Raw genomic sequence first — 12169 nt, forward strand, 5'->3', positions numbered from 1 at the left:
GAAAAAAACACAAAGAATCTTCTTTTGTGTTCAATTATTTTTATATAAATTGAATTTAAATAGTTAGGGACAAATGCATCATACTGTGGTTATATACTTAGCTTTAGACATGCTATATACAGCTGTTATTAAGTCTTTGGTCCCACTTTATAGTAAGTGTCCCTAAGTACTATGTAGTTACACGGTAACAATCCACGTAACTACAGTGTAACTACTAATGAAGTACACCTTGTTACAGATTAACTACAGAGGTACAGGGTATGTAATTACACATGTGTATTAAGGCTCATTTTGACTTGTGTAAGTACACATGTGTACCAGGGTGAGTGTACTTACACAAGTGATAGAGCAAATGTAATTACACATGTGTAACAATGTGTGTGTTTTCTTACATATATGTAACAGTGTGTGTTATAAGTTTAGTATAAACGTATCCAACAGCTATTGTCTAGTATGTAATTAAGGCTGATTGAGTACACACACATTGTTACACATGTGTAAGTACACTCGCTCTATTACATGTGTACTTACACAAGTCAAAATTAACCTTACTACACATGTGTAATTACATAACCTGTACCTCTGTAGTTAATCTGTAATAATGTGTACTTCATTAGTAGTTACACTGTAGTTACATGGATTGTTACCTTGTCACTACATAGTACTTAGGGACACTTATTATAAAGTGGGACCAAGTCTTTTTGCACACTGTGTACAGATGTCTCGGATTACATTATATTTTAATGGTGTTTGTGTGGGTTAGTTTTCTGTTCTGAATAGATGGTAACATTTACATTATACATACTGCCTGCGGCCTCTCGTATTTCACAGCGCTATTAGATTTCACCCACATTGTTTCTTTTCTGGTACAGACACAGATCATTACATCCCGAGCAGGATTCACTGCGGAGGTGACCACAGCTTCCTGCTGCTGTCACGTGAAAAGGTAAACCACTTCCACAAGTGCAGTTCAGCCCAGCTCAGCCTGTGTACAGTAGTTATTTTGGGTGGGTGCAGGAAATGAAAAGAGAAAAAAACAAAACAATGTAACTGTAATGAAAGACCTGATTAAACCGTGCCCACATTTACAGCTGGATCTCAGATCTCCCTCTGAGTGTGAACTCTAGTTTTATGATTACAGTTATAGCTCTCAAGTTTAATATGCTGTTTCGTTTCTTAAAACCTCTAGAGCTCAGGGGTCAGGCTGTAATTAAGGGCTAAGATAATTGCTGTTCTCAGCTGTAATGACCTTGTTAATGAGAGTCTGCTTAAATACAAGAAAAAACTAAACTGTCATATGATGTCCACTTGGAGGTGCTGTAGCCCGCAGTTTAGGAGAATTATAAACAGAATGCAGGTTGGAATGTTGAATTGGTATTTCCTGTTTAATCTGTGGTTGGAGATAGATTTAGTCTAAACATGGCTGCTGTGAGATGGCCTTGGAAATTGTTTTGTTAATAGTTATATTAATTTGAGTGTGTTTGTGTGTGTGTTCACAGAACTGCCCAGAGGACTTCCGCATTATTAACACCTCCAAAAGCATTTCTCTGATTAACGATGAGAGTCTAAATAGCTGGAGAGTGAGGCTTCTGGACGGTGCAGACTCCAGCATAACGAAGTGAGTGGAATTATATATCAGAATAATATTCAGTATAGATTTTAAGCACTTGTATTTGCTATTAGGCCTCATTGTCTATTTATTTAACTAATAAAATATTAATGCATTGGCACTGGATATCCTAAATATAAAAATTAGCCATATTTATTATAATGAGAATAAGTGTGCCGTTCATTCCTTTCATATTTAATTGAGCACGCAAAATTGAAAAAATATACATTTAATGTAGAAAATAAATAGTTATTATAGTTATTTTCTGTGTTTATAGTCCAGAATAGAAAACAAAATAAATAAACCAGATCCTAAACTTGACATATTTAAAATTGTGTTCGGTTTGCATTTTTTGGCACTGGACACCCTAAATATAAAAAATTGTCATTCATATTATGAGAGTAAGTATGCCATTCATTCCTTTCATATTTAATTGAGCATGCAAAATTGAAAAATCAAATGTAAATTTTTCATCACTAAATAGTTATTTCAGTTAGAACAGTTATTTCCTACACTTTTAATCCAGAATAGAAAATAGAAATGAACCAGATTCTATTCTTGACATATTTAAAATTTTGTTTGATTTGCATTTTTTGGCACTTTACACACTAAATATAAACCTTTGTCATATGTATATAATAAGAGTATGCATGCCATTCATTCATTTTATATTTGATTGAGCATTAAAAATGTAAAAATAAAAACTTTAATATAAATTTGACATAAAATATAAATAGTTATTATAATTATTTTATTAAAAAAATAATAGAAAAAAACCCAGAAATTAGCCGGATGCTGATCTTGACATATTTAAAATTTTGTTTGTTTTGCATTTTTTGGCACTGGACACCCTAAATATAAAAAATTGGCATTCATATTATGAGAGTTAGTATGCCATTCATTCCTTTCATATTTAATTGAGCATGCAAAATTGAAAAATCTAAAATCTAATGTAAATTTGTCATCACAAAATAAAGTTATTTCAGTTAGAACAGTTATTTCCTACACTTTTAATCCAGAATAGAAAATAATAGAAATGAACCAGATCCTATTCTTGACATATTTAAAATTTTGTTTGTTTTGCATTTTTTGGCACTTTACACACTAAATATAGAACTTTAACACATTTATTATAATGAGAATAAGTGTGCCATTTATTCCTTTTATATTTAAAATAGGAAAAAATTTAAATTTGACATGAAAAATAAACGGTTACTATAGTTATTTTCTACACTTAAAATCCAGAATAGAAAATAACAGAAATAAACCAGATCCTGATCTTAACCTATTTAAAATTTTGTTTGGTTTGCACTGGACACCTTTAAATATAAAAATGCATCATATTCACTTGCACTGAAGTTTGTGTTAGAGTTTGGATGAAGGGGATTGGTGTGGTCCTGCTGCTCTTGTAGTAATTTGTCTCATGAGTTTTTGTAGACGTCTGAGTACTTGGCAGTTGAGGCACGGACCATGAACATAGTTCGCTATGCTTCTGGATTCTTGTCGAGCCAGTATCGGATGGTAGTGGTTGCTGTGTTCTGCTCACGCAACTTATAATGTCATTTATTGTGTGTGATTGTGCTTAGGTAAGTGTGTTGTTGCCATAGTTAAAGGAAGTGAGCTTAGATTAAGGAGGTATTCTGTTTGTTCATAGGTTATTTTTTGGTAGGTCTGTTACTTGGCAGTTGAGGCAATGGACCATGAACATAGTGTTAGGCTGTGCTTCTGGATTCTTGTCGAGCCAGTATCAGATTGTGGTGGTTTTGCTATTGTTGTTAGTTGAGTGAGTAGTAGATCCTGGCTGAGCCCTATGCATAACCCCAGCTGTTAGGTGCAGGATTTGTCAATTTCCTGTATTATATTACTATAATGAGAGTAAGTGTGCCATTCATTTCTTTCATATTTAATTCAGCATTCAAAATTGGAAAATAAAAAACGAATGTAAATTTTTTACATAAATACGTCTTTTTTCATTGTAGTTTCCCTCTAATATCTCCAAAGGATTAAAATAAAAAATAATCATATTAAACTTTGCTATCATCAGTGATATAGAGACAAGGACCATGTGCAGTGATTGAAGGGGTTCAATACAATGTTAGTAGTGATGTGTACAATACAGGCGTATAGTTATCTATAATATGTATAATATAAAATTACTATATGCTTTATTACTGAATAACATTAAATCTTCTTTAATGTGATTTTTAGATTTTATCTACAGTAGCTGGATCATCCTGCTGAATCCTTGCCCTTAGTTTCTTTGGTTGTTGTGTAATCCCTATTTGATAAAGTGTAAAGTGTAAAATCATTCATTAAACAACAGTTTTTTGTTTATTGGTATAAGATTTATAAATAATTTAATTGTCAAATTTGTCTAAAATTGTCTAAATTTCTGAAAAACAACTAAAACACTAATTCAAAGGTTTGGGCCACATGCCATTCAATTCCAAGCAATTCTTGCATAAACATTGTTTAAAAAATAAATGACATTTTTCCAGAAACCCTATTTATAGATGTTTATAAGTTTCCTGCCAGTCAGAAAGCACTGCTCAGGTGTTTAAATGCTGTACACTGATGTGTAGTAACAGTTTGGGTTGTGCTGGAATGGATTATTACCTCATAGTTAGCGGAGAACCACAGAATGACTCAAAACAATGCCAGAGGCTGATTACGTGTGTAGTGGGTTGAGGAGTGCGGAGGTTCAGGTGAGGTTATGATGAACACAGTCAGTATAATTAAGAGTGTGCAGGGTTGTTTTGGGAAATGTTTTGAGAAGATAACCCTGTATCTGTAGGAGGAGTGTGGAGGTGAAGAAAGAAAGAATGGAGAGCAGGTCACTACCCATTAAACCATTTTAGTTAACAAATATGTGTTTTGAAAATATGACAAAGCAGGTGGGAGGTGGGAACTATTACAACAGTGGAAAAACAACAACTGAGCACATTTTGAGTTCAATACTGCTTTAGAACAGCATGCCAAATATTCTGAAGATGAGCATTTATGTATTTACACTTATTATCAAAGGAATAGTTGTGAAGGAAGTGTCGTGTTTCAATGCTATTTGGAAGGAAGATAAAGGTTATCTGAATTAATCTATCCTGTAAAGCTTGAATATTTTCACACAGTTCCTGTGTTGGGGGCTGGTTGGGAGTATTATTGTACCCTATATTAGGGGTTGGCAATAGGCAAGCATGAAACATCTGGCCCATGAGGTTGTTTTAACTATAATGAACAATAAAGATAAAAAATAAATTAATAAATAAAAAAAATAAGATGTTTCTCTGGTGAGCTTTTGTTTACATACCTCACCTGTCTCTGTGTCGTGCTCGGCGTGACTTAAGTTTTAGCCCATTCTCGTTTTTTTTTCCTCATTCTCGGGCTTCCTATCTCCTTATAAGGGCATTTTTTTATCCCCAGCGATGTCCCAATTTCCTAGCCAGGGTAGCAGTAGTGTATTGGGTCACAGCCCTGATGACATAGGTTCGAGCAGTTTAACTGCTTTGAGATCAACTGTTCTGCAATTGGGTTCAACTAGTCCCATTACACAATTTTCCAACACACAATTTTTTTTTGTGAAAATATCTGGCCCGCGGCCAAACTCAATTGCCGACCCATGTCCTATAGCATTCCACACATTTTCAATCATGGATAGTTCTGGCGAAACAGCTGGTCATCTTTCTTTTGAGGCAAGCTCTAGTGTGTGGATGAGCGTTGTCCTGTTGGAATAGTGCTTCGAGCTGTGCACTCACAAAAGCTAAGGGCACTGGCCCAAGACCCTCTTTATTGTACACTTGAGCTGTCAAAGTGCCTATAATGAAGGCCAGAGGTGATCTGACATCTTAATAAATAGGACCCTTCACTAAAGACGATCCGCCACCCACCATTTTTTGACGATGAGAGTATTTATGATCAGTGACATATTGACCACCTCACTTCTCATTGGCTTGTTTTTATCAGAGCAGAGTTTTTATTGGTTTGTTATCTACCGGTTGACATTTTCTACATGAGACACAGCTGTGTGCTATTTACAGCACGCTGTTTTATTACTCCAGGATACTACACTTATAGTCAATTAGTAACCAAGGCTTCTTCACTAAAGCTCTGTTGGTAAACTCACAAACACTGTGTGCAAAAGGATGACACCAGCTCATCTTGTTTTTGTTGGAGTAAATGTCTCTAAAGTTCGATTTTGGTGCATTGCTGTGAGGATTTGGTTCTATTCAGCAGTAAGAGTATTACTGAGCTCTGGATGTTAAACGATCACCACCTCACCACACCTCATCGCTACCTTCTTAAATGTTCTTTACACATATAAATACACCAGAGGTTTTGTGTTTAACTGTTCCTGTTCTTAAGAGTCATATTACACTTTCCCAATGTTTAAATTGTGTACATTTGAACATCAATATCAGGAATGGGCAAAAATGGTAGCTGGATTAGTATTAAATTAGTAGTGTCCACAAACATTTGGGCTAATAGCGTATGTGATGTGTGTAAATACATTATTATAACTTGTCCAGCTCTTTTTTAAATTGGCTTAGTTTTTTTTTCTGCATTTGTCCTGTAACTGTGCATGTGTAACATGTTTGTAGATGCTGTGTTTTTTTTATGTAATATTTAGGTATTCATTAATAATATGTGTGTAATGTAATTGCATCAGCTTTTCTGAAGTCATTGACATTTGACTTAAAGTTAAAAGTTACAAATTACTTTATTTAATTACTTTAAATTATTAATTAAGTTAAAAAATATACGCCATTTGTTACTGATGAAAATATAACTTTTGAGGGCTACTATTTCTCTCTGTGGTTAAAATAACCTGTATCTATATATAACCAGTCTCTTACATTGACTGGGTCAACGTTTTTCCTACTCCTCCATGCAGAATTCTTTCAGCTGTGTGATGTTTTAGATGTATTTTTTTAGCACTACAGCCTGTTTAAAATCTCCCTGCAGCATCTTATTTATTTTTTAAAAGGGTGTCCTATTTGTTTTTATTTTTTGACTGTATAATGCCAAATGTATGATCCTGTTTATTTTGTCCACTTCTTATTTGTCCCAAATACAGTGACGTCATCCTGCTGCTGTCCTCAACTGCATGTTGGAATGCCAGCTTTCTGGACCAGAGGTGAGCAGTGATGATTAATCCAGTGATTTGTGCTCTTTAAAGCTATACTTTACTTACAGTCTTGTGTAATGGTTGTGCCCTGCTGTGAACAAGCTTTATTAATTATTACAGTGTACGTAAACTATTTATTAAAGCAGTAGCAGAGAGTAACACAGAGTCAGAGCAGGCGAGGCAGTGCAGCGGAGGATGACGTCTTATTTGTCCCATAATGATTTAAAAGCTTGGGGTCGCCCTTCACACAGGCTGATGTGTCCTAGAGAGGAGGATGGATGTTGATGCTGGTTGAGTGGGTTATTGAGTGCAGGGTTTTTTTCGCCTCTCTCTTGTTCTGAGTTTCGTTCTGATACTGCCTTAAAAATTATTTATTCTCTGCAGACCCACTTGGGTTAATAGTAAAGATTATTTAGCCATTCTTTTGATACATACATGTGTTTAATTACGGTTTAAAAACCTAGGTATGCAAATTGTGTACATTATAGATGTAATGACAGTAAATGTACTTAAAGCAAAGAAAAAGCAGTAGATAAAGGAAAAGATAAAAAAAAGATAGAAATGAATACTATGAAGAAGAAAAATAAGTAGACTTAGAAGTCAGTAAAGTCAAAGAAGATAAAAAGAAGAAGAAGAAAAGGATGAACAGGAAAAGGTAGAAGAAGATGAAAACGAAAATCATTAAGAAGAACACGAAAAAGATGTAGAATATAATGTAATTAAAGAATAAGAAGATGAAAAAGAAGAAAATGTAGATAAAGAAGAAGACAAAGATTAAGAGGAAGATGAAAAACGACTCCCACACCTTTCCGAGATACATTAATTTGTTACAGTTTCTCAAAACATGCTTTAGGATGGATGATATGAGGCATATTTTGCCCCTGTTATCCATCTCAGAGTAGCTCCACAACTTATTGGTAGAAACCGGAGAGCCCTGACATTTAAAACGAGGCATTAATAACTTTAAGAGTGCACAAGAAGCTTATTAAAAACCACTGTTCACAACCCGTAGCGTAAACTAATTTCCAGGCGCAGCCATCCTAAAATAAAGGTAAAAGATGGCCGTGCCCAGAGATTAGGTTACGCTATGGGTTTTAAACATATTTGGACAAACTGTAAAAAATGAACTGGATCTCGGGAAGCTGCAGGAGGACGGAGGTGTTTTACTACACCAAAAGTCAATTTTACACCCGATTTCTCCTTTAAGGATGGAAAAAGTAAAAATAGTCAAAGGTAAAGATGAACATGTGAAGAAAAGGGTGAAGAAAAACAGAACAAAGAAAAGGAGGTAGATGAAGACAGGTGATGCTAAAAACAGTGAAGAATAAGAAGAAGAGATAGATGAGTGGAGACTGAAACATTTGTGAAGGAAAAAGATGAAGAAGAAAAAGACAATTAAAAAGCAGAAAAATAAGTATACAAACAAGAGTAAAAAGACAAATTCAAACAAAAAAACAAAGGTGGAGATGAAGATGAGCATCTTTTTCTTTTTTTTTTTAAATGTGCCTTGTGTTTTTTGTGATTTTCGGTTCTATATTACTTTTCTACAAAGGTTCAGGTTCAGAAATTTTAATACTGATTCAGAATAATAGCATTTTAATATATGTTTCTGATAGCATGATGCTAATTCCACAGGTTAACCCTGTTTATCTCTAGTTGTCCTACAAAGTCAATGCTTGTCACACATACACACGTATATACACACACACACACACACACACACACACACACATTTCATTCCTCTGCCCTGTCCTATAAAGGAACATGACATCTTTTGGCTAGATGATTATCTCTTGGGGAATGACCCATGGAATCATCAGCACTATCATCCTCATCATCTGCATAATACTGTCCTCAATAAATCGCACCGCACATTAATCTCCTCCACTAAAAAGCCAGTCCAGCATTTGCCAGGGAGATTATTTGATTATGCAAGTCACAAATGGTGTCATTTACTGCCCGTGTGGTATGATGCCCGGGATGAACCAGCCTAACGGTCGGATTGCTTTAACTGTGCTTTAAACAGAGTGTAGTTCAGAGATACCTCATGCTTTTCATGCTTTTTTTGTTTTGCTTTATTTAAAATGACCCCAATGAGAGCCTTATTACAAAGTATTGTACAGTATTGTTTAAAGATGGACCGATCTGTGTTTTGAGGCCAATCAGCCGATCACCAATACCAATCAGGGATGGGTCTGAATGCTACATTAACCGTTCTCGGCAAACTTGCTAATTTTGCCTAATTTTTAAGTAAATGCTTTACTCACTCAAAAAAATGTTTTTTTTTTAGGAGAGTAATTATACAATAATGTTCAAGACTTATTTGACTCAGGGTGCTTTACTTTACTTTTTACAGTCAACCACATTAAAAACACCATAAGACTCCAGCTTATAAAGGTATTTAAATCCCCCACAGCTCACCTGAAAAAAGCTGCCTATCCAGCACTAAAAACTAAAATATATATATATATTTTTTCTTCCTCCATGAGTTTTACACATTCTACATATGACAAGCAAAAACAGAGCCTGTCCAGGAGACATCTGGAACAACCAAGCCTTTGTTCTTCAGACTAGTTCACGAGATCTCAACTATGTTCTTTAGAATGATAATAACGCACTCATTCATTCCTTATCATTTTATCATTACTCCCATATTCCCTCCTATTCATTTTCTCCCTTATCAAAACCAAAACTCGACTTTATTTGACTGCCGCTAAACTGCATGTACACCTTCAAGGCAGGTCCTCAAGCACTAATTCACAGCCATAGTGACCTTTCTATAATTTCATCTCTTCTTCCTTCTGTTCTCATCCATTAATTTTTTGCACACGCCCAAGACATAGAGGTTCTGTCTCTCGACAGCCATCATGCTTCATAAACTTTTCCAGGACAGGGACCAAAGTTGTAATTCCCAGCTTTATTGACTTGCACTCATTTTGTTTCATCTTCTGTTCCTTCCATTCACTCTAATTCATATCCACGGCCACAGCTACAGTATTTAATTTCCTTACAGGCACTAAACTTCATATATCCCTCCAGGTTAGGTATAAGTGCTCTAATCCACAGCTATATTTTTGTTTATCAAATTGGATTTTAGTCAACACAAAAGGTCTGAAGATTTATTTGTCCTATAGCCACCAAGATTCATGTACCCAGGCTCTATTCCACAGCCTTCCTGACCCACACTCATTTATTTTCCATTTTTCATCCCTCAATTCTTCTATTTAGCTGCACAACCATTCTGCATTACTTTCAGTAAATGCACCTTTCTTGTTTACGTCAATCCATTTTAATGTCATCTGCCTTTTTTACATAAATGAGACGAATGCTTTTAAATAATTTGCTCAGGTGTCCAAAATTCAGCATAGCACTGAATATCTATAATTATCCAAGCAATGAAATTCCTGAACACGTTATTGGCTCCAAATATATGCTCTATTTATTGTACTAGAAGATTTGCTCCATATCTCTGTGTACTGTAAATAGGACTCTGACCTCCATGGTTTGGTCATCTTGGCGACAGGCTGTGTTGGTCTGTGTGTGTTTGTGTCTGAATGATGGCTTAACACTGCTGGGTTTATGATGGAAGTGTGATTGAAGATGATCCCCCTTTAAAGAGCCACGGAGATAAAGAGGCCTCATGCAGGCTGGTCATACAGCATCATACAGATTATAATAACTATTACAGAGCATCATAATGCTTATTTTTAGTGCTGAAAGTATTCATGCTCAGTTGAAGTTGGATGTGTGTTGGGTTCAAACTTAATTTTCGGGTTTTTCCCAGCTTGGCTTGTACTCCTAATCCGTTTGGACCTTTGCCTTTTCTTCGTTTTTCCTTGATTTAATCATCATACCTACTTTTATTACCTTCAGGAGTAAATCTGGCACATCTGAGTCAGTGATGATGTTTGCACTCGCATTGAGAAAGCCAGTGTTCATGTTAAGATAGTAGCATTTGAAATAAAACAGCTGGTTTAGGTTAATTTTGTTGAGCCCTTTTGTAGGGCCTAGTTCTGTAGATTAGATTAGATCAGATCAGATCTTGTTAGGACAGCATCTTCTGAGGTTATGTACAGGTTATAGCCCTATTAGGGCTGTGACTAATCATTATTTTGATAGTCGACTAAAATAATAATTACTTATTTTTTCGATTGGTCAACGTTTATTTCTGCCATGTCCTTCATCTCTAAAAACAATAGAAACAGCTAAAAATGAGATTTAAAAGGCACTTTAAATGTATAAATGTGGTTTAAATGTGGAAAGTACTGATATTTAATGAGTAAATATGTAATCTGTTGTCTTTGAACACTTTTGGAGTTGAGTGTAACCTGTGTAAGTGAGCCATTTACCCATCTCCCATTGCACTTCTGTCCCCAGCACTTTGTGTAATACGGTAGTTATAAATTAACAATTAGTCGACAATGAAATTTCTTGTCCAAAAATGTATATAATCAACATTGATTATCTCGATTATATTGATTATCATGATTATATCGATTATCATGATTATATTGATTATCATAATTATATCGTTGCACCCTTGAGCCCTAGTGGGAGTGAATCAGGGGGTGTCTGTAATAAAAATAAATGTCTATTAGGGCTGGGTTTTGAAATTCTATACCAAAAAGGCACTGATAGAAATGTCTCGGTACCAAAAGGTCTAAAAACGTTTTATACTTTGCATGAAATGTGCATAAATGCACCAAAAGTGGAGAGTGCGAACGTCAAGGTAAAAACAACCGTGACTGTGCCCTCGTGCACACTAGCGGAGAGCGTGCGCATAAACACAGTAAGCATTCAAAGTGTCGACTGCCGCTGTTGGGGTGTTTGGGAATCAGTACCAGATTCAAAGTATGGTATTGGTACCGGTATTGAAAATTTAAAAATGATACCCAGTCTGTGGCTGATCGGTGTCTATCATCATTAAGTAAAATAAACAAAAAAAAAATGTCAAAATGGAGATCTAAAATTTAATTGCAATTCTGTTGTTTTATTCCATCACTTTATCACAAAGTCTAGTTTGATGTGTTCATGTAAATTATGTGTTCTTATTTCTGTCTGTCTTGCGTTTTTCAGTGATGATGGCCATTTTAAAACCAACCCCAAAGTCCCCGGCATCGACCTCAACTCAGTCAGGCTGCTGTTTGAGACCCTAATGAAGCCGTCCTACTCACGTCTGCTGGAGCAGGTACCTTACATGAGTCTTAAGCAATGCCAGAGCTGAAATACCAGAAAACGCAGTAAACTTGTCATTCATGTAGGTTTCCGCATATAGAGCGCACATAGGCTCTCTGTCATTGTTAGTGTTGCAATATAGTTAACTACCACACACAATAACTAAAACAATATGCCTGTGCCTGTTAGTAGGTTTATTTATTCTACTATGAAGTCAGTTTTGTATTGTAATAGTGTGCCTTTTATTACCAGTTTGGACACACCTC

At 35.4% G+C, this 12169-nt stretch overlaps 1 protein-coding gene across 2 annotated transcripts in view; it reads left to right on the plus strand.

Annotated features, from left to right (window-relative positions):
• LOC103047299 (probable E3 ubiquitin-protein ligase HERC3) overlaps positions 1–12169 on the plus strand; it is a 64373-nt gene that overhangs the window by 24986 nt on the left and 27218 nt on the right. For both annotated transcript variants that reach the window (XM_022684491.2, XM_022684493.2), the window contains 4 exons: positions 873–946; positions 1500–1618; positions 6678–6737; positions 11805–11916. In XM_022684491.2, the coding sequence (XP_022540212.2) occupies positions 873–946; positions 1500–1618; positions 6678–6737; positions 11805–11916 (365 nt within the window). The remainder of the gene's footprint in view (positions 1–872; positions 947–1499; positions 1619–6677; positions 6738–11804; positions 11917–12169) is intronic.

The sequence above is a fragment of the Astyanax mexicanus genome, chromosome 7 (assembly GCF_023375975.1).
Source record: "Astyanax mexicanus isolate ESR-SI-001 chromosome 7, AstMex3_surface, whole genome shotgun sequence".
NCBI classification, from domain to species: domain Eukaryota; kingdom Metazoa; phylum Chordata; class Actinopteri; order Characiformes; family Acestrorhamphidae; genus Astyanax; species Astyanax mexicanus.